We start from the raw sequence: 24436 nt of genomic DNA, 5'->3' as shown, positions 1-24436 counted from the left end.
CAAATAATACGCCCCACGTCACAAACAACGCCAACGCCAACTACCACTTACCAACTGCATACCTCCTTACATACATACATCCATACAAACATAGCAGTAATGCAGCGGTGCGTCAAACGGTATTGCCACCTTCCGGCTGTCGTCGACATCGCCACCGCCAGCCATACGCCTTTGAAGGAGCTAATTAAATACATGACGCCACGTGCCGCTCAGCAAACAGCCTGCAAACCCATCGCCCTCCTCTCAGCTGAGGCGGGAATTCTTATTATTTTGCTGCTGTTTGCCAGAGTAGCAATTTGCAACAAAACGTCAACGACGAAAAGTTAAATGTCAAATGGCAGGATTGTGAATTGTGAAAAAAAATGACTTACAAATATTACCTACATAAATATTCGGTAGGTAGAGGAAGCGTGGCGGTACTGACAAGTGAATTAGCTGAAATCTTGGCTCTGCTCAAAGACTTCATAATCACCATTCCCCCTCGCCGTTTAATTTGTGTATTGCTTGGATCGAAATTCAAGGTTTATGATTGACAGAATTCCATTGTATTCTGCCGCCCTTAAAGGTAGCAGTTTTCCAACTATTTTGATTTTGCTCGGTTTTTATTGCTGTTCTTGACGAGACGCGCGTGTTTGGTTTTGCATTACACCATTAATTACTAGAACCCAATACGAGTTAATCAGTTTTATGTTTATATGTAATTGTATTTTCATCTAAAAGTCTGCATCTACTCGAAAGCCGAGCAACACTTCGATCTGCCTATGGTGCAATCTGAAGACAATCAATTGAAATTTTTAGATCCTATCCCTACATGTCATTGTAGAATAGGAGAGTAATCTGATATTTGCCTTTCAATTTTGACTTAATCCGTGGTGCTGTTGACTGTCCGGTGCTTCTTGAGAGGATTTTCATTAATATTCCGGCCAGAGCTCTGCGTAGGTCGGAGTTCTTCCATGTTGGCCTTTCAAAATACCTTTATGTTGAGATTGCTCCTATTACCAAAGCCTTAATTGAGTTCAATAAAATCTCTAAATTTGTGGAGATAGATTTTTCATTTTCAAAAGATCACCTATTAAAATCTTTCCATATTTATTGTATTATAAATAGTTTAATTGTACTTCCTCTTTTTATTGCCTATTAACCTTAAAATAAATCCACTTCGGCTATAAGAATCTGCTATATTCATTGGCTTAGTAAATAAACAAATAAAATAAATAAATTTCGATATCGTAATTCATGCACTTTGAGAAAGGCTAGGGATGTGCATGAGTACTCGCGATTGCATATTTCGATTTTCTAATTGAATTCAAAATTAGTCTTAGATGCTCGTAATATTGAATTCAAAATTATGCTCACAAGCTCGTAAACCTCAAACAGCTGTCAGCGATTGGGTACAACAAAACCGATTAAGATGTAAGTAGTAAATGGCCCAGCTTTAGGGGTTTTATGGCGACGTAGGCATAGCGCAGCGGCTTTGTTGGCTGAGCCATGCCATGCGAATGGAAACAAACGCTTCGGCTCTGAAAGTATTCGATGCGGTACCAGCTAGTGGTAGCAGAGGAAGAGGAAGGCCTCCTTTGCCTTGGAAAGATCAGGTGGAGAAGAGCTTGGTTTCACTTGGTGTGTTCAACTGGCGCTGGTTAGATTAGGTTGAAGCGGTTGTCCTGTGGGACACACTCAGGCTCAAAGCCCATTGTGATACCATGGTGTGCTTTTCAAAGATTTTAGAATGTTTCTGATTTCTGCAGAACTGAGATCTTCCAATTCATTAAAAAAATTTCTGCCTAGAATAGCAAATCTCCGTTTGGATAGAGCAGGACAATGGCACAGAAGATGCAGGATTGTCTCTTCCTCATCTAGGCAACTTCTGCAGAAGTCATGTGCCTGCACACCCATCCTTTGGGCGTGCCTACCTATTAGACAATGTCTCGTTACGACTGATATCAGTGTGCTAAGGCTGTGCTTATTTTGGCTTAGCAAAGATTCTGTGCGTTTAGCATAGAGAGTCGGCCACAGGTGAGATTCTGCAGGTGGCTTAATTACGCCATCTTTCGTTTGTTTTCCTTGTGATTTCTTCAAAGAAAAGTAGCTTACATGTTAGTAAGGGTGTGCCTATGTAATTGTCTATGTACTCATCGGTCAACTTCGTGTCGAGTCTCGCTAGTTCATCGGCTCTGCAGTTACCCTCAATGTCACAATGACCAGGAACCCGTATTATCCTTAAGCGAAATGACTCAGCCATCTCGTTAAGAGAAGCGCGGCATTTCATGGCTGCCTCGGAGGTTGTCGACTGTTTTGTGATGGATTTTATCGCCGCCCGGCTATCAGTGAAAATGTAGATATCATCTCCAACCATCGCGTCACACTGTACCAGTGTTACGGCTTTCATTATTGCCAACGGTTCAGCCTGAAAGACACTACAGTAGTCGGAGAGCCGAAAACTGAAGGAGATCCCCAGATGCTCGGAATATACACCTTCCCCATCGTGTCCTCGAGCTTTGAGCCATCTGTGTATACATAGATAGACTCGCCCTGTCTTACATCGTCCTGTTCCCACTCTCCCCTTAAAGGTTGGAGAGTACACCAATTCCAGCGCCGGTTAGAGCGAGAAAGAAACGACTGGCGCGCTTTGTTAAGCTCGACCAAAATCGCGTAAGTCGTTATCGCGCCAATCAGGCAGAAGAAGAAGAAGTAAATAGTTAGCAGTAAAGTGAACAAAAACATATGCAAGCCTTAGACGTATGTAATAAAAAGCATTTCAATGGGAAAATTGATATGTAAGCGAAAAAAATTCTAGGTATGTTATTTGCAAATGATTTGTTCGACACTGTATATGAAAACCAAGTTAATTGTAATATTAGGTTCACATAAACTTTTTTAGCCTTAACTCCCAATCCGCAATTAAAAAGCGAAATTACCCGAAATCAATGTTTATAAAATAATCTTAGATTAAAAAGATACTTTTCTCCGTACAACCCTGTGTTATCGATAATTATTATTACGAATGTAAGGAGAAACCTCAATGTAAAGACTAAATAAAATAGACGCCGGCAAAGGAAGGGTTTGTAGACATAGTTCTAATAAATTTATTTTCGATATTATAAAACAAAGAGAACGAATAATATTGCGAAAAATATATGGACCTGTAAGACTGCAAAACGATACCTATCGAATTAGATACAATAATGAGCTGGCACTGTTAGCAAAAAACAAGAGAACATGTTTCTAGACTGCCCAAGGAGAGGACAATTCAAACGACAGTTGAATTACGCCCTGTAGGAGGGCGAAGCGGAGGACGCAGCAGAAAGATATGGCACGAAGACGTGGAAGTTGACCTTCAAAAGCTTAACGAGCGGCGGTGGAAGGAGGACGCAAGGTTGTAAATTACGATGAACCATTGCACAAAGACTGAGATGCTAAGAAGAAGAAGAAGATAATATTAACTATGCATACATATTACAGCAAAAGACGCTTTGACCTGTTATTGCTTATTATAAAATGTAATGCCGAATATCGGCCGCCATAATCGAATGGGTTGGTGCATGACTGCCTTTCGGAGGTCTTAGGTTCTAATCTCGGTGAAACACCAAAGTGAAGAAAAAGTTTTTTCAAATAGAGGAAATGGCAAATCTCCGAGTGTTTTCTGCCGTGAAAAAGCTCCTCATAAAAAATATTTGACGCTCGGAGTCGGCTTAAAACTGTAGGCCCTTCCATTTGTGGAACAATAGCAAGACGCACGCCACAAATAGGAGGAGGAGCTCGGCCTAATACCCCCCAAAATGTTGTAATATCAAATTCCGTTTTTGCAACCACAGTAGGCGTCATTCATGGATTTCCTACAACTTTTATTACTAGCAGCAAATTGCGCGATTAAATTAACTCTTGCTTCTCTTTGCCATTTTTTCATATCGTTAATAATAATTAATTTTTTTTCCTTGTTTCCTAGGGCCTCGACAAAACTCTTCCATCGTACACGGTTCTGTGCTGTTGTTTTTGCACTGCTGTTGTTTTGCACGGTTTTCTCAATGTGTGGCTTATCCATCGCCAGTTTCTGCGTTTGATTTGCCTAAGGATGTGTTCCTCGTTCGTTAATCTCCACAGTGCGTCGTTTGATTTGTAGGATTGTAGCCTCTGTGTGATGGTGTTAGAGCCCAATAATAATTAATTACAAACCAAAAATGAAGAAAAACTATTTAAAACATTCTTTACAGCTGATTGTCAATTTTGCAGCTCATCTGCCGTATGTGAACGTGTAAACTAATTTTTGTGGATTTAATGCTAATCACTGCATATGTGAACGTACTTTAAGGATTCTTTTTTTTAACTTAACTACTTTTGGCTTCATCGCTCCATCGTTGAGCGTTTGTGCTGAGTGAAAGCTAATATCCTTGTCGGCATTTAAACTAATTAAAATATTTCTTTGACATCTTTTGTCTTCGTTTAATTGCCGCGCTGTGCTGAGACACAAACAATAAGAAGGCAAATCAAAATGGAAAAGGGAATGCCAGCAAAGCGTACAGGATGTGGTTTGTGAGCGAAAAAATGAAGCGGACAACAGGCGGAACTAAAATTGAACCCCCATTGAAGAGCAAGAAAACTAAACTAATGCAGCTAAGCCGCGTATATGCACACACACACACACATAATTATATATGGGTAGATAGTAGGCCGGGTCGATTTGTGGGAAGGCAAAAAAATCGCCCAAATCTCTTTGAAAATCATATTCTAGGGATCAAAATAAGAAACTTTTCCGAAGAAACCATACCTCTAAAACGAATTCTGATGTCCCCCAATTTGGGTCGAACTTTTTAGTTTCTTTTCTCATGTAAAGGCCAAAAATGGTGATATTTTGAAATGATTGTATGGGGAACCCCCCAGGGGAGTTCCAGGGGGTGTGCCACTGGCATGGGTGGATCGGCCGTCCAAAGTTAGTGGGGGTCAGTCATACATTTGAATTCTATTGGAGCACTCTAAATGGGTCATAGTGGGGGACATCAGAATTCGTTTTAGAGGTATGGTTCCTTCGGCAAAGTTTCTTATTTTGATCCCTAAAATACGATTTTCACAGAGCAATGAGCGATTTTTAAATCGACCCGCCCTAGTAGATAGGCACACACGCATACAAACAAACAAATATATGCTTACCTTTGTGCGTCCAACAAGCACTGCACCAATCGCCAACAAAACAAAACATGTCATAATTTTTTATGAATAAATTTTTGGATTTTTTGGTTTTCAAATTATGACAAGAACCTCTGCATTAGCCCCTGCGCTCCTCTATCCACTCAATTTCAACTGCTTGTGTGCAGCGTTGTTTCATACTCGTATTCGGTGCTCACACACACACATACAAATGCAAGCAGTCACTTTCGGCTTTTGCTCGAACGGAGCTGTCACACAAGTCCTGTGTCTGCAGACGCGCGTCCTGTAATTATAACTGCGGGACACTGCACTTTCAAGCAACAGTGCCATATGCACCGAGCAGCACAAGCAAACGCACGCTCTGATATGCAAGCATAATTTTGAAATTTTGAAATTTGAAAATATGAAAAGTGAACGCAAATGAATTTAATTGAATTAAGCCCTTCGTCTACCCCGTCAACCGTGGCTGCAGTTGTCCTTTCGCTTTCAACGAAATTCACACAGTTAGGCGCCGCTATCAATGTCCTGAAACGCGGCAGGATGTCATGCGAGTTATTGTGCTTGGCGTACATAAAAATACAAAAAAATTGCATGCAGGAGTATTATTAACATAGCCCAGTTATTAGTACCGGTTTGGGTATATTAAAAATATAGGTGTGTGCGTGTGTGTGTGTGTGCTATTTTATTATTAATGTGTGTTGCAACAATTTTCTCCTAAATTAGATCGCTGATAAGTTCACACCCTGTGGCGAATTGCTGAACTTATCGATCTGCTGGCACTTTTCTTGCGAATTAATTCGTTGGAAGTATTTTTTTTTTTATTCACATTCTATTGCTGCGCACCACTTGCCGTTGAAGCCAACACACAAATTTCACGAAAAGTAAATAACGAAAAAAAAAATTGAAATTTATTGAATTGCTTTTTCGTGCGTAAATTTTACATTCTAGCCTGTTATTATTTTCAATGTAGTAATTATTACAGCAGTGGTGTGATTTCAGGCTAGATTAATAGAAAATACCAATAAAAAAATATTTCACTCCGGTTTTATAATTGCTGGCATTTTCTTGAAAGCTGTAATTATATTTTTAACTGATGAAATGCTTTTGGCGAAATGAAAAAATTCCTTTTTTTTGTCGGGACAGACTAGTAAGTACAGCACTCAGACAGGTATATACAGTTACTAACATAAATAAGTATACAGGAGTCTGATTTATGGAATTGGTTGACGCTAACGCTTTCCGTTTTGTATTAATTTTTGCGTAATTTTTAGTAATGGCACCAAGAGGAAAATAGCTTTCTGATGATTTAAAAAAACTGATTATAAAATATCACAAGGAACATAAATCATTGCGAGAAATCGGTCCTTTGATAGATAGGAGTTTTGCTACAGTTCAAAAGGTTGTGAATAAATACATATAAAAGTGCGGGAAGCACCACTAATAAAGAGCGTTGTGGGCGTCCGCCGCTCTTAAGTCCCAGAGAAAAAAGCTTAGTCGTACGGAAAATCAGGACAAACCCGAAAATAAGTGCCCCCAAATTGAAATCTGAAGTTGAAAATAAGACTGGCAAACAAATTTGCAGCCAAACTATTCGCCGGGTTTTGCATAGTGCTAGTTATCATGGGAGCAACGTTAGGAAAAAACCCTTCGTGAGTAGTGTCAATCGGAGTAAACGGATTTCATTCGCCAAAGATCATAAAAAATATGAGCAAACGGTTTGGAACCAAGTCATATTTTATGATGAGTGTAAGTTAAGTATCTGTGGATCTGATGGTCGTGAAAAAGTTTGGAGAAAAGTTAACGCAGAATTGGATCCAAACAATATGGCCGGTACTGTAAAGCATGTAGGGGACTCTGTGATGGTTTGGGGATGTATGGCTGCAAACAGGGTTGGAAACTTGGTATTAATCGAAAATATTATGGACCGATATGGTTATTTAAATATTTTGAAAAATAATTGAAAAGAAAGCGCTACGAAATGAGGCTTTGGAGGAACGTTTATCTTCCTGCAGGATAATGACCCCAAGCACACAGCCAACATTGTACGAGAGTGGCTGTTACACAATGTGCGAAAACAGCTGAAAACATTGCCACAGTCCGCGGATACCAACCCAGTCGAACATTTATAGGAACATTTAAAGCGGCAAATACGTAAACATCAGATTAGAAATGAGGAACAACTGAAAAACGTCCTTCAAGAGGGATGGGATAAAATACCACCAGCCGTAACTGAAAACTTGGTGAAATCAATGCCATCACGACTTAAACCGATGGTAAAGTCTAATAGTTAACCTACCAAATACTAGGATTTGATTTTAATTATGTTTTTGATTTCACAAATTAATAATATGATGAACTGTATACTTACTTTTGAGACATGAATTTTTATAAAGTTTAATATAAAAAGCTATAATTTTGTTGCTTTTTAAAATCTTGTCATTATTTGGATTAAATATGATTTTCATGTTTCATTCATGTAAATAAAACACAATTTTGTTATAACTTTTTTTCAATTTCAAACGTTTATTAACACAAAATGGTTACAAATTCAATCTTCAAAATAATAGCCATCGCTAGCGACACATTTTTCCTATCTCTCAGGCAATTTGTGGATGTCGCGCCAAAAATATTGCCCGTTTTTGGCCGCAAACCAATCATCGCGCCATTTTTTGGCTTCTTCGTGAGAATTGAAGCGCTGTTCGGAAAGTGCGTGGCCCATCGATGCAAACAAATGATAATCGGAAGGCCCCAAGTGTGGTGAGTAAGCCGCATGCACCAGCGGTTCCCAAACGTACGACTCCAACAATTTCCGGGTCGCTCTTGTTCGATGCTGCGGTGCATTGTCATCAAGAAAAATTACTTTGTGACGCCGATCGGCATATTCTGGGCGTTTTCGGTGTATAGCGCTTTTCAAATCGGCCAATTGTCGTTGGTAGCGTGCACCGTCAAATGTTTCACCTGATTTTAATAGCTCGTACCAAATCATACCACGCTGATCCCAGAAAACACATAGCATTGCCTTGCGGCCGAAGCGATTTGGTTTGGCCGTTCTTTTTGGCTTGTGGCCGGGTGAACCATACAGTCGTTAACGATTGGGATTGGAGAAATACACCCATTTTTTATCACCCGTAACGATCGATGCAAAACAGACTTCCTTTTGAACCGGGAGAGCAGCATTTCACAAGTGGTTTTTCGGTTCTCTTGCTGCCTTTCAGTCATTTCGTGCGGCACCCATCTTCCGTCCTTTAAAATCATGCCCGTGTCTTTCGAACGTTTGAAAATGGTTTTTTGCGTTACTCCCAACTGCTCTGCCATCATTTCTTGCGTTTGACCATCGTCTTTACCCAACAGTGCTTGCAATTCGGCGTCCTCAAACTTTTTCGGTGGCCGGCCACGGTCCCCGGGCTCCACGCTAAAATCACCACTGCGGAATTTTTCAAACCACCTGAAGTACTGTGCTCTACTTAAAGCATGTCCACCTTAAGCTTCTGTCAGCATTTGATGAGCTTGAGAAGCGTTTTTCTTCAATTGATAACAGAGAATCAAAGATGTCCGTAAATCGTAGTTTGAAGGCACGAAATTCGACTTTAGTTAAGAGCGAAAAAAATACATTGTTGTATGAAACGTAATAAACAATGAACTGAATATTGTTGACAGATGACAGACGAAAAAAACAAGACATTTGGGAAGGTTTAAAAACGCCCCTAGCGACATCTATGGGGTAATAGCTGAAAGTCTCATTTCTTAGGTATATATATCCATAGTACTGCACTCGGGTTTCTTTTTTAATTTTCTTTAAATCTACTCGACCTCCGAAGAAATCTGAGTAGAACTTGTGGTGCCAAGGAGCAAAGGTGGTCGCTTCTTAACACATAAGTGCCAAAGACCTCAATTCTGATTCGAGCGAAAACAGGGCAGACGCACAGAAAGTGGTCCGCCGTCTCATCCTCCTATCCACTTGCTGGACAAAGTGCACTGCCTGAGATGCCCACTTTTTCCATGCGCTTTGCCCACAGAAAGTGGCTCGTCATCAGCCCAACCAGCCTCCTACAGTTCGCTCTACTTAGTGACAGGAGGAACTGCGAGAGTCGGTCGAACAAGACAGGTAGCATCAGTTTTGGCCATCTGCAGCCTCTCTCAGCCTGCCAAGCTCGATTCCTTAATGTGTCATGGAAATACGAGGGTTGTTGGAAAAGTCCATGCAAAGTAAGCGAGAAAACACTACTGGCGCGTATCGAGGTTATGCTTAGTTAGTAGCATCTCCTGGAAGAACACACACCAAGTTTCAGCCAGATCGATATATTTCTTTGTGTTTCGCATTCTTTTGAATCGCGGAAATCGATGGATTTTCCTTTTCCATCACGGCAACGCACCAGCTCACGCCGAATAGGAAGGGATCAAACTAAAATAAACAGCGTTGGACGAAATGTATGAGCCTGAAAGAAAACTATGACAAAAAATAAAAAAAGGTTTCCCTCAAACAATTGTCTTTTTTTTTGTGTTCCTTGTTCACTCCAGTCGGGAGCATAGGACCTCGACAAGGCCCAGTCTTGCATTGGTTTCCTTAATCTGTTTTGATTTCTGACAGGGTAGGTGATTAGCCTGCCGCTACCAGTCCTAAGTAGTGGGAATGCCCACCTGTCGTTGCTTAGGAAAACGTCTCATTCAGGTTTGTCTTGCAAAGTACGTGGAGGCGTCTTTTGTACTCGGCTAAAAGCTTTTACCTCATTTGCATTATTTCAACATTGTTGTTTTGTAATACATCAATGTACTTATAAACTTCACCTTTTTCCATTTTATTTTATTGTATACAATTTTATTTTTATTTATTTTATTTTTTAAATAATTTTTTTTATATTATCTCATTTTTTTTTAAATAATTTTATTTTATTTTATTTATTTATTATTAATTCTTAATTTTTGAGTATTGGTTTTCGTGTCCTATAAGTACTAGCAGTCGGCCATGGGCTCGTCCCGATTATGCATCCATCTGCCATTACAAAGAGAAAAAAATTGCGAGTCTCTTAATTCTTTCTAACAAAATATTTCCAATACAAGTTTTTAATAATAATTTTTGAGAAAATAATTTGTACTCAGATACAAAACTATGGGATTTTCAAGAGATCAAGAGAGATGGGATTTTCATAGTTTTGTATCTGAGTACAAATTATTTTCTCAAAATTTTTTTTTCTTTTTGAAAAATGCGAGGCAAGAGGCACCGGGAGATTGGCAACTCTTACACACTCAGGCGGGGCTTTTACATTCTATTCAAAGCTCTGCAAATTAAGAGTGTAGATAGAGAAGGGGAAAAGCAGGGAAGTAACAGACCGAAAGAAGAAATAGGATAGAATAGCGACATAGACTGAGACAGAGACCTTGATACCTAGTACTGTGAAAATTTTCCAAATTCTTTGGCAAATCTGAAAATATGCTCCTCTCAAACGAATTTTACTCATTCTCACGACATCGGAACCCAAAATTCGTAGCCTTGCTCTAGCACAGGCAGGACACTCGCAGAGAAAATGCTATACACATATGGTATAAGAATGCCGTTGTGAACTTATATCGAATGTCCACCTGCTCGAAAATTCGGGAAAATCACCATATCCCAATATACATACATTCATAAATGCCTCGAAAGAAGGTTATTGTGAATTTTTTTAACCTTCTTATGAAGGCCTAAAAGTCCACCATCAATGGTGTATAAACACGGATATTTCCATTTATATAATTATTTGCACCTGTAGAAAGTTCTTAGAAACATTCAAGTAGAACACAGTTTCCTATATCAATAGTGATCTGATTCTAAAGAATACGCTTGGCATTTAATTTGTAATCTACTTTGGATTAAAACATTTTATAAAAGGACATCAACTGAAATTTTGGCGTCTAAGACGGTCCGTTACATATCGGCTCTAAATTATGAAGTATTCCCGCGATTCCTTACTCCTCATCCTTAAGAAAACGAAATACCTATAACTCCTGATAATAAAAGGTAGACCAAACTGTTCATACAGGCTCTCACTCACCGGGGTACTCACTGAGGTTATTTGCTCGGTGTTCCGCACAACATTTTTCTTTAGATGCTATAAATAATTACTTCAGATTTCGGGAAAGCACTTCTTCAAAGAATTGTTGCAGTCTAAGAGTTAAAATGAAAAAGTAGTAGCAGGTACTACAGCCGGTCTAATCTAACTTGACTTACCTTAATACGAAATAAAAAAGGGTCTATGGCAAGCTATTGATGAACATTGGTGAATTTTTCGAAAGGTATGGTAAATGACAATTTTGAGAGTATTTTCAAGTAGCGTAAATTTCTGGTGATCTCTGTGTTTATAGATTAATGAAAGCACTAGTTTTCAAATATTTGACTCATTTAAACCAAGTTTACTTTAATACTTTTTTCTCCAGAATGCGACGAAAATCAAAAATTGGAACAAGTTTCACACTCTAAAATTACCGTTATTGGGCTGTACATCTTTTTTGCTAGTCTCCTGAGCTCCTGTAATGGATAGACGGCCGTGGCAACACTCGGCATACCGTACATAGATGATAATGTAGCTAGCAAACAGTCATCAATATATGCAACACAGACAAATCCTATCCTCAATGATTCCAATGGTCGTCATATGCTGACCCCATGGATTGTGTGCTATAATAATACCGACCATCAATCGAATATCTTTTCTTCCAAGTTTTATAAGAAAGTTCTACAGTTTTCTGTTCGGGCTTGTCACAAAACACTTTGCAGTTCTGCAGCGTTCTACACTGGACCACTCTACACTGGACCATTCTCTCCATTTAAGTTTTCTAATCATTCCAAAATCCCTTTTTCTATTTATTCATCTGCCGCATCCCTCCAAACACTGACATCAGCAAATTAACTCAATTCCCAATAAGAATTATTAACTTGCAAAACTTTGCAGTCTCTAAATGCTTCAACTGCTACCCCGCCTTTCTCGATCTATTCAGCGCCACAAGCCTGCTTACATACAAACATAAGAAGTAACTGCAATATTATAATATTCTTTTCACACGGGCAGCAGCAGCAGCAGCATTAGGTGGTGAGTCATTACGGCAATGACAAAGATGGCGTGGACTAACTTCAAACTGATTTACCTAATTTGCGCACCACTTGGCATTGGCAACAACAGCAATAAAAAGCAAATTTAGATTATAAAAAAGGTGAACATGCAAAGTAAAGTGAAACGAAATAAAATAAAATAAAATAAAATAAAATAGACAAACTGTCTCGAGTTCACCAGAAATGTTTTCTTTATTCCCGGTTTGCAATTTTTTCGGTTAACTTTTTCAAACTGGTTTCATATAAAAACCAAAAACAAAAATGAAATGGGCGGCGTTTAGAGCGTAAGCCACCGCATCCATGTTGCACCAAGTAATGAATTCGTCCAAGGGAATAGCAAAACCATTTTGTTGGCGCCCATATACCCATACACTGGCATGTGTATATCATTGTGCCTTGTGTTTTGTGTTTTTTGTTAGTGTTACTCTTGGTTTGTTGGTGTTTGTGAAGTCGAAACGTTTTTATTAAGCTGGAACTCCTGTGTGTTAAAAGTCAATTTTCCAATTTGCAAACTGTCAGAAACATTCGAAAAGCAATTTGTGTTCTTTCGTTCGGTCGCACGTTGGCTTGTCTGTGTGCCCTACCTGACACCCCTCCGCCTCGAACTACTATGCGTGTATTTTTATAAAATGGGTCGATGTTTTACCGCCCCTCCACTTACATTACCTTTACACACCGCACCCTCTGAGAGCACCTGCTCGTGTTGCTTACTCGGTTTTTTCGTTTTTTGGATTACTTAGTTTTTGCCCTGTCCGCCATCCAGTCAGCTAACCATCCAGCCAACCTGCCTTGTTTACTCATCCCCTCTGCAGTAGCAGCATTAAATACTGTTGCTTGCAAAGAAACTCGCAAGGTGTACGATTAAATTACAACAACAATAACGCACGTAATATGAAAGCACACAGCACATCACCGCTGGCCCTACACTAACAACAACATCAAAAAGAATGACAGAAAATAGAAGAATAAAACGCAAAGCAATAGGAAAACGTAATAAGTCTGCGTAACATGGGCCCACTTGATGGCGCTCGGTTGGTGGTGTTCCAAAGCGTTGGCTCACCACCTTTGCTGCTTGCGCTGGCTGCAGCTCGGAGTCTGGCTGTGAGTCTAGCTGGCGCCCCTGGCAAAGAAGTTTTCCAATAAAATGGTAAACTTTGAAATGTGTCGAGAGCGTCAAGGTAGAGTGGAGAGATTTGGGCTGGCGAGCTGTTGAGTTGACACAGAAGAAAACAACAAATAAGTATCCAAACAAAAACGACCCAAATTGCTGGCTGCTAGCTGCTGGCTGCTGCCGAGCAAAGTTTATGAAAAAGATTAAAGTTGAAAAGTGGTTGACGTCGCCATTTGAAATGCGTACAAACTCACGCACGAAACTGAGTTATATGTACATACATACATACGTATGTGATTGTACTTTCCCCATAGACGGTGGGACGTTGGGGCGTTGGGTAAACAATTGAGGGGTTGTGAGGTTATTGCCAGCAATTGATTATTAACTGGTGAGAGCAACCCTCGCCATGTGATGATTTCAATTTTATGAGAGCATTGCGCCAGTCAACTGTATACGAGAGCGAGAGAGTATATCTGATGCAAAGAGCGTAGCAATCGCTGTTGGTACAACACAGCATCCCCGCTTTTCTACAACAACACCTGGTTGTGGGTGTTGAGTTGGAAAAGTGGGTGGTTGGTTGACGTTGGAAAGCTTTGGGTGGAGGTTATTAAAAGGTGGGCGGTATTTTAAAAACGCAGACATCTACTCTACCTCAATCAGCGCGCGCGCGCCTCTTCAACGTATGCGTGTGCACACATACATACGCACAACATAGATGGATGTACTATATATGTATATGTATGTATGTATGTATATGGAAATTTTGTGTTTATTTTCATTATGGCGCGCCATGAATGGAAATTACAAAATTGATTTTGATGATTTAATTAAAATGAAGAAGCACAAACGCAAATTATAACAGGCAAGCAGAGTTGACGTGCTGTGGTGAACATTCGTCCCATGCACCATCCATCCCACCCAACTCGACGCATTTGCCCCGCGCGGCTAAGCATCTAACGATATGTGTCAATATTCATTTGCTCAGTAATAGAGAAGCATAAAAGGGAAAATGTATGTACGTACGCGCAGTGGAAAATTAAGGTTGTGAAATAGGTGGACCTTTATTTTGTGAAGTTATTAATATGGAGAATGCGGTATTAGAAAACAGAGGCCTGAAAGCATTTTTGTGAAATAGAAACAGTGTAGGGGCCTAAATGTGAGTGGTCAAGCCCATTCGGTAAGCCATGGTGTCAATTTTAAATGTGAGATCGATCTATTCAACTTCCGAAGTTTTCTTTATTAAAAATGTGTCTATTATATCGCGGGTCTATAACTTCAAAGTGAAGAATTTGCGAAAAAAATATCAGACTATTTCAATTAAAGGTCAATGAGTATATTATTCAAGACATTTTCCATTGGGTGCTGTAACTATTTTTATCATATCTCAGGATCAGATCTGCGTCTGCATAAGTAGTCCCAACTCACAAGGCTCTTTATATCTGATTGCCTCGTATTTGCCGCCTGAAAGTTCATACGAGCTGTACAAAGCGCATGTTGACAACATAGTATATCTTGTCCTAAATAACTTAAATGACAATAATTTATGTGTGTTAGGTGATTTCAACTTGAGTAAAATAAATTGGTGTGCTAGTGCCTCTAACTCTATTCTCATACCAAACAATGTAACTGCAAACCATGAATTATATCTTATTGATAATATTCTTAGTCTTAATTTATTTCAAATTAATAATTTTGTTAATTCTCTGAATAGAATCTTAGACCTCATATTTGTAAGTGATAACATAAACTACGAGATCAATGAATGTTTGAATTCCATAACTCCAAAAGGTAAGCATCATTTACCCTTAGTGGTCAAAATCGACTTTTATACTTTTGCTACTACTGCATCGGATGTCAGGCAATCATTCAATTATTCTTTATGCGATTTTGTCAATTTCAATGACTTATTACTTGACATTAATTGGGATAATTTATTTGCTGAACTTGACACATCTAGTAGTTTTTCTGCGTTTAAGTCCATTTTGTCTAAACTCTGCTTAGATAACATTCCGCTCAGAAAGAAAAAGCCCTATAAATTGCCTTAAAAATAATTATTTCAAGAAGTTTAAATCTACGAAGAATCATTTGTACTTCGTTAAATATAAGCAAGCGTTAAAGGATTTCAACGATTTAAATAAATCTCTCTATAACAGCTATATTACCAATATAGAGTTAAACATTAAAGCGAATCCCAAAATCTTCTGGAAATACATAAAATCTAGAAGGAGTAGTGCCAGTGTTCCCACTGGTATGTTTTTCGATAATAGCCAAGCGCGAACCCCAACTGAAACGGCAAACTTGTTTGCTGAATTTTTTAAATCTAATTTTGCTGACGACGAACTTGATCGCCCATCCGACTTTTCTTCTGACTTAGATTATGCCCTGAACTTTGGAGGTCTTTGCCTCTCTTCTGAGGATATTAGTAATGCTTTAACTAAATTGAAATCATCCTCTCAAACTGATGCTGATGGACTTTCAGCAGTTTTGATAAAAAACTGTCCGGCCTTCGTCTATCCCCTGAAAATTATTTTCAACAAATCTTTATCGTCGGGGTGTTTCATTGACGCATGGAAACTCTCTTTCATTACGCCCTTTTTTAAGAGTGGCAATAAAAATGACGTTAGAAATTATAGACCTATCTCTAAGCTGTCGACTATCTCCAAAATTTTTGAGCATGCGGTCTATGCAAAGCTGAGTTTTGCCGTTAAATCTTTAATTTGCCCTAATCAGCATGGGTTTATTGCTAACAGATCTACAGTATCTAATCTGGCCGTTTTTAGTGAATACTGCAGTGATTCTTTCTCCGCTGGCTTCCAGGTCGACTGTATTTACACCGACTTTTCGAAAGCCTTCGACAAAGTTTCTCATAGAATCTTAGTTAAAAAATTAGCTAGTATTGGCTTTCATTCTACATTTCTGCAATGGATAAACTCTTATTTGAGCAATAGACGCTGTGTTGTAACAATCGATGGTATTTCATCTACTTCCTTTGCTTCCATCTCAGGTGTTCCACAAGGAAGTATCTTGGGACCGCTTTTATTTGTGTTATTTATTAATGACATCAAAAGTTGTTTCACATTTGCTAAATTTTTGCTTTATGCTGATGACTTTAAGATCTTCTCAGCGATCAAGACGCAAGAGGATGCCATTAAACTTCAAGCCGATATGAATAGGCTTTATTTCTGGTGCCAGAATTCACGACTTTCGCTGAACTTATCTAAGTGCTTCCAAATATCGTACTCTAAAACATCTAATATTTTGTGCACTAAGTACAGGATCTCGGCATGTGTCCTGTAGTGTGTTAGTGAGTTTAAGGACCTTGGCGTCATCTTCGATAACAAATTCTCTTTTAATAACCATATAAATTATATTACTTCTAAATCTTTTTCGATGTTGGGCTTCGTCAGACGGAACGCCACTAAGTTCTCTGATCCCTATACCATTAAGTTACTGTATACATCTTTTGTTAGATCTCACTTAGAATATGCTGCTTTTATTTGGAGACCTTGTAGTCAGCAAGCTATTAATAGAATCGAACGTGTGCAAAAAATATTTCTCAAATATGCCCTTCGGTCCCTGAATTTTATTGATCCCATGCCATCATATTCTGCTCGTCTCATGCTTATAAGTCTCAAGTCCTTAGAGATTCGTAGGACTATACTGTGTCTGTCTTTTACTCATAATATTATTACTGGAGTAATTGATTGTCCCTACTTATTGGAAAGGATTCGATTTAATGTTCCCCAGCGATCTCTTAGGAACTTCTACCCTTATTAAGGGGGAAACTTTACAACTACGTATGCCAGCAATGCTCCCATTACTCGTGCTTTACGGGAATTAAATGCCGTTCATAATGATGTTCTTCTTGATTTCTCGCTTTCAAGAACAGCACTTTTAAATCTTTTGAATTCTATATTATAGTTAGTTAGTAGCTAGTATAGTTTTTAAATACATATAATATATTTGTAGCTTAATCTAAGCAACTTTTGTATCATAGTCTGTAAGGATTGTAATTCATAGACTTAAATAAATAAATAAATAAAAAAAAATAATTTATGGCAACATAACAACTGTTCTTATTTCGTGTCAAAGGAAGAAACCAGTAAACTTTTTATGCATTCAGTTAAAGTGAAGCAAATATTTGAAAATGTACGAGTATACTGAGCGAAGGGCTTAGACCACTTAAAGGGCACCGATGGGCTAGCGCTCGAGCATTTAAGGTATTTTCTGGAATTTTTTTTACAATAAAAAAATTAAAAACGATATTCAAATTTAAAAAAAAAAAATTTTAATTTTAAAAATGGCGCTAAAGTTACCCTCTCCAAAAATTTAACCTGGACGGTGTTGTCCATTTGGCTCTTCTATTTATCTGAAACACAAAAACCAATAAAAATTTTAATCAGTAAGACTCTCCTAGAAAAAAAAATAATAAAATGGCGCGGTTTTGAATTTGATACTCTAATAAAAAATAGTTTAAAAAAACTAAAAAACACGCTTTTATTGCCAATCGAACTAAAAAGTATAAAATAAATTTTAATGACAAAGGGACCTATAAAGAAGTAATAGCAAATCGAACGATCAGTCATAGTCAACTACCTCAGAACAGAATTATAACAAAAATTAAGATACAAATAGAATAATTCAAATTAGAGTTAAAAGCGTGGGATGCTTGATATAGTAAATATTACAATCATTCTATTGGCAACTACCTATGTACAGAGGGTTATGAAAGTGAAGCAAAATGCATCCCACGCTTTTAACTCTAATTTGAATTATTCTATTTGTATCTTAATTTTTGTTATAATTCTGTTCTGAGGTAGTTGACTATGACTGATCGTTCGATTTGCTATTACTTCTTTATAGGTCCCTTTGTCATTAAAATTTATTTTCTACTTTTTAATTCGATTAGCAATAAAAGCGTGTTTTTTAGTTTTTTTAAACTATTTCTTATTTTCTACTTTTTAGTTCGATTAGCAAAAAAGCGTGTTTTTTATTTTCGTTAAACTATTTTTTTTTTATTATGAATGAAAATTATTGTTATCATTGCAGTCAGTGAATAAATGATTCGATATATTCGTGTTATATTTAATTCCTTTCTTATCGACTGTGAGTCTAAAGCTATGCAGTTATCGGCCGTGATAAAGAAGTAATCGGCATGAAGAACTTATTTCGTAGAGGGAGCCTGAGAAACGGCTACCCCACTCCATTGGCCAGTTTTTTTCGATTTTCGTGGTGTGGTGCACTATGAATTCCTTCCACCTGGCCAAACTGTTAATAAGGAATATTATTTGAGCGTATGCGTCGTTTACGTCAAGCAATTCGTCTAAAAAGACCAGAATTATGGGCCAACAACTCTTGGTTTTTGCATCACGATAATGCACCGTCTCACACTGCACTCGTTCTTCGTGACCATTTCGCCAAAAATTCCACGCATATCGTTCCGCAACCACCGTATTCGCCTGATTTGGCTCCGTGTGACTTCTGGCTATTCCCAAAACTCAAGAGACCACTCCGGGGAACGCGTTTCGAGTCGATTGAGGAGATAAAAGCTGAATCGAAGAAGGTGCCGATGGCTATACCGGAAATGGAAAAATCGTTGGCATAAGTGTAATTCATCAGGAGGGGATTGTTTTGAAGGGGATGAAATTGTTTTACAAGAATAAATAAAGATTTTTCATTTTACAACCAAATTCACCTTACTTTTTGCCCACAGGTAAAAAAAGAAAATATTAATCCTGGCAATCCTAATAAGGATAATGGAAAACTTTTATCAAATTATTGCATTGTCATCGGTTCTTGATAGGTGTGCAAAATTCCAAGTCGATCAGATTTTTAGAAGTCAGTGAGAATTAAGCTCAAAGATTCCGTTACATACATACATACATACATACATACATACAACCCGACCTAATAAAAGTGTGTTAAAAATCGGGTTTTTTCGTTTTTTAATAAAAAAATATGAAATAATTGAAATGATAATACGGGCGATAGCCATTTATGTTGTGAACAACATATTAAAATTTTAGACGATTCGGTTGAATAGCATTTTTTTTGTGTTTTTTTTGACAACATCAGGCCGCAAAAAGTCGTTTCGAGATAAATGAGTTTAAAGTTTGAGGTACAGGAGCACGCGGACCGCTCTCTACCCAGTTAAGGGGATGTAGAAGCTATAATATTGGGAATTTTCGGATGAAAATTTTTGAAATATCGAAAAAACAAGAAATCGATTTTTTGAAATTTTTAGGAAATTTAAGGGGACTCGGTCCCTTATGCAGGGCAAAAATCAGCAAGTTTGGAATATCTTTTCGAGTAGTTCAATGAAAAAGCATCAAGCTTCCGAAAAAGGTACTTTATAAAATATTTGTTTCAAAGTAACATAAAAGAAGTAGGCAATAGCAATCCCCCGAGTATATTTCTGCCCTGAAAAGCTCATCATGAGCTTTAGCTATTATGATCTCCTCAGAAACAAATGGAAGTCGCTAGGGGCCAACTCTGGTGAATACGGTGATTTTTGCTATTGCCCAAATACATGTCTCGGTGCATTGTCCCGATGAAAAAGATTTTTTTTCTCTAGCAAACTTTTTTTTTCAGTTGGTCTAAAAGTTACAATAGTATTCAATACCAATTTGCAATTAATCTTCAAACCAAATTCTTTTCGCATCCCAAAAAACTGATGCTAACACCTTCTTGGTGGATTTCTGGCATCAAACTCGAACTTCAGAGCCGAAGAATCAGGTTCACACCACTCTTTAGCTTCTTGTTTTGATTTAAGATTATTTTCATAGATCCAAGTCTTATTCTTAGTGACGAATTGATGCACAAAGTCCACTTTATCCTATCGAAAATGCTCAAAATGTTGCTGAGAAACTCGCATTCGAATGTGTTTTTGTTCCATTGTTAGCGAATGCGGCACCCATTCTGCACGCAGCTTTCTGAAACCCATTGGTTGGTTGGTTGGTTTAAGTGGTGATTCTTCCAGAATACAACTAACGCTTGCCACATCGTCGTTGCCAACTTGTTTACCAGTTATTTACAGCATGACTATATCCAGTCTGTACGGTTCAGGAACCTTATCAGGTTGTTGACATCTAAGCCAGACAGTTGTTCCAGACTCTCGAACAGCGGTTTACCCAGGGTTAACATTCTGTCCTTCCGTAGGGCAGGGCATTAGCAGAGGAAATGGAAGATTGTTTCTTTTTTCTCCGGTTGTTTACAACTATGACAGTATGTGTTGTGAGGGATGCTCATTTTGGCTGCTTGTTCTCCCACAGACCAAAAGCCAGTTATGACTGCCGTTAGTCTACAGGCGTCCTGTCGTTTCATGTTTATCAATGTCGACGATTGCATGAGGTTGTAGGTGAGCCATAACCTTCTGCTAATTTTGCATTTTGTCTGGTCCCTCCATCTACAATCTGCTATTCGGAGGTATTTTAGGGTTCTTGTATTCTTGACTGCACCTAGGGGTGTGAAAACCGATTCTGCAAGAGCGTTATTCATGGCAGATCCCCATCTTGCCAGTTCACCCATTTACTTCAATGAAAATATTGCTTGCACTGCCCACTGGGATGCCTGGGGCTTCTACTAAATCTTTTTTAGTTACTTGACGATTTTTCAATACGAGTTCCTGTATTTTTTCTACGATTTCTGGTGTTGTTGCTTCGTGTTGTCGTCTTCATGGCTTGTGCGACAACGTTTAAGTTTAGCAACCCATCTTTTTACAGTTTTACTAATAGATGGCGAAAAATCATTGCACACTTTCAATATTCGTTCATAAATTCCTTTGGTTTTAAACCTTCCAAAAATAAAAGTTCAATCACCGCATGATACTTGATTTTTTCCATTGTAGAAAAGACTGTGTGTGACACGTCTATACTAAATGGTTTGAATGAATTGACCGATTGAAATGAAACTTCAAATTGGTTTATGGGAAGAGTGTATCAACAATAACAAAAAAAATTTCGGCTAGTAGCACCGCCCTCTCTTATCAAACCGCAAAATTTATTGAACAACTTAGTAAATTAATAATTTTACCCAACTAATTTAGCAAATTTTGCATGTCGCACTTGAAGCATATCAATTTCCTTCCAAAAAGTAATCCTCGCACCCTTTAAGGTTATGTGCTTATTTGTTATGCGCCTTTCAAATGCTTCTTTAATGTTTTTTTTTATTTAATTAAACCCAACAAAATTCAAATTCACAATCGAAAGGTTTAGATAAAAGATACTTTCGAAATAAAGATAAAATCCGCTGATTATTTCATCTGCTTTTGGCCGCAAGTTACACTTTTCACAAATACCCACCGGACTTTCACTTCGCCGTTTTGTCGTAAATTATCAACGTCAACAGCGTCAAAAATTAAATTTCCATCATTATAATTCCTATTAATTCGCGTAAATTGCACATAATTACTTTGTGCGCCAGTCTACGACCGACCGTCAAGTTGTAGGCCAACCTGCTGCTGGATGCGCAGGCGGTGAGCAGAGCTTGCTGGATGAGGAGAGTTGCATGAGGCAGCGGCAGGAAAAGCTGACATTCGCAGTGAATTAAAGATAGCCGCTATCTCTTTCCCACTCTCTCGTACTCCCCGTCTCTCGCTTTCTCTCTCTCACTCCCTTTGCACTCTCTTTAGAATACAGCAGCCATTTACACAAACCGCCAATTCGCTCTCTCATTACGCCAGAGCGTACCAATTAGTCGCGCACATTCTGTGTGTCTGTCACCGTCACAGAGTTGCCACTTGCCACCACACCCACCCGCACACTACTCGGTCGTCTGCCATTTTTGCGCACATCCTTCCTCTCGGCTGTGGCTGTGGGTTGCTTAAGTTGCCCTATAAATCTTACACACTCATTGTTACGATAATTCTAATTAGTACCGAAGCACTAATTGAATTTTATCTTTTGCTCTTTGCTGGCTCTTCCATAGACTCACACTCTCGCATAGGTATTTGTTGCGTGTCAGTGCTGCCACACTTTCTGTACTTTCGTTTTAATTATTAATGTCTACATTTTTCTTCACTAATGAGCAGCGGCGCCATTTTGTTTTCACAGAAGATGCTGTTGGTTGTTGTTTTTGTTGCAATTAAGCTCGTTGAAATGTAATTAAGTGCGGATGTTGCACGGTTGTATGTGGATGTCAGGTCTGGTTGTTCTCTATTGATTTGAACATAGCGGAAATACCGCAAAATGGTGACTGTTAGACGGATTCATTTATTGATTGTTTCGCCCCTCTCCCTTTTTTATAAGGAATCTTGGCTTTAGGTAGATTCTTTAACTTTGAATTTCCTAATTCGACTGATTTTTGTTTTATTTAATTGGGTTTGCTAAAAAGAAACTTAGTAAAAGAGTGCCTTAAAATAGGCTAGACATATTTGGAATATTAAAATCTATTATCCCTCGTTCCTTCATATCTAAGCTTTAATACTGCAGTAAAGCAACAAAAACCAATAAAAATATTAAATAAAATCTGCATCATTTCTCGCTCCATTTCAGGTTTGGTTCCAAAATCGTCGCGCCAAATGGCGTCGCCAAGAGAAATCGGAGAGCCTACGCTTGGGTCTCACCCACTTCACTCAACTGCCACATCGTCTTGGTTGTGGCGCTGGCGGCCTGCCTGTCGATCCTTGGCTATCGCCGCCGCTACTCTCCGCTCTGCCAGGTAACTATCATCTCATTTGCCTCATTATTTGCTTGCAATGAAATTAGCATTTTACTATTTTTTAATTCGCATTAAAGTTTTTCTCTATTCACATCCAACTTCGTCCTTCGGCAGGTTTCCTTTCGCACCCGCAGACCGTCTATCCCAGCTATTTGACGCCCCCACTTAGTTTGGCTCCATCCAGTTTGACCATGAGCAGCTTGGCAGCCATGAGTCATGGACCGCATGGACCGCATGGCCCCGGTATGCATCCCGCCGCCGCACATCCACAACCGCCCACCGGTCATCCTGGCATACCACCACCATCGGCACTGAGTGCAGCTACCCACCCTGGCCATCATGTACAATTGTCACATTTATCGCCGCATCTGTCACGCATGTCGCCACAAAGTTTGGCCACAATGCCACCACAGCTGAGTTCATCCACGACGACGTCGTCAGTATCGTCATCGTCCGCCTCGTCTATGTCAGCGGCCGTAGCGAATGCAGTCGCCACAGCGCCTATCACTTCGAATGCGGCCGGCATGACGGCGCTTTCGCCACTGGCGTCCAGCATGTCTGTGCTGCCACCACCCCTAGCACCGGCGCCGCCCTTATCCTCAGCCACCGCACTAAACTCGCCGCCATCGCGCGCAACTCAACCAACAAATTTGGAGCAGTCACCGCAAAATCTCACCACAAGTAACGATGCAAATGAAGCAATGCTCATCGGCGGCAATAGCGCCGGCAACGGCAGTGGAAATAGTAAATGTAATACGGCCAGCATGGAACTGCTCGATGTGGGAAGGGATAGCCCACCGCCGGGTCGTGCGCTAAGCAATAATGCATCCACCAATCCCATCAGTCGGCAGTCGCCGATTGCGACAAATCAACCGCAGACAGCGGATATACGCTCCAATTCCATAGCGACGTTGCGCATCAAGGCAAAGGAGCACTTGGAAAGTATCAATAAAGGACTGGCTATGGTCTAAATGCTCAACACCCACAACAACCACCAGCCGCCACCACCACCTCTCTTGTCATACATCCGCGAGAGGCAGATGCGGCCACATGCACACCAACAACAAGCTTTTCTGTTTAAAATTGCATTTGTAATTGATTTGATGGTTTGCAGCGATTAGTGATTTTAATTAGTAAATAATTGTCGTATTGTAATAGGAATGGCATGTAAGCAAAATCAATACATACAAAACGCATTAATGCAATACATGTAAATTATAATGTAAGTGTGTATTAGTAGGCTCTAGTTAAATTTTATGATAGAATCCTGCCCTTAGGGTGCCTCTGTGCTGCAGTATCAGCATTTGATGTTCTACTTGAGTGCATATTTATAAAACATATTAAAAGTGTATATATACATATATACACATCTACATATGTACATGCAAATGTAATGCACCACGAATCAAAATATCCAACTGACATGTCGCAGTTCCATTAAT

The 24436-nt window shown here is 39.0% G+C and overlaps 1 protein-coding gene across 1 annotated transcript in view; it reads left to right on the top strand.

The window, feature by feature from the left end:
• Nucleotides 1-24231, top strand: part of LOC128867853 (retinal homeobox protein Rx) — a 142983-nt gene extending 118752 nt beyond the window's left edge. The window contains exons 5-6 of the mRNA XM_054109405.1: nt 22829-22994; nt 23109-24231. Of these exons, the coding sequence (XP_053965380.1) occupies nt 22829-22994; nt 23109-23965 (1023 nt within the window). The 3' untranslated portion in view covers nt 23966-24231. The remainder of the gene's footprint in view (nt 1-22828; nt 22995-23108) is intronic.
• The last annotated feature ends 205 nt before the right edge of the window (nt 24232-24436 follow it).

The sequence above is a fragment of the Anastrepha ludens genome, chromosome 6 (assembly GCF_028408465.1).
Source record: "Anastrepha ludens isolate Willacy chromosome 6, idAnaLude1.1, whole genome shotgun sequence".
Classification (NCBI taxonomy): domain Eukaryota; kingdom Metazoa; phylum Arthropoda; class Insecta; order Diptera; family Tephritidae; genus Anastrepha; species Anastrepha ludens.
Note: the sequence above shows the minus strand (reverse complement) of the source record. Positions and strands in the feature narration are given on the sequence as shown.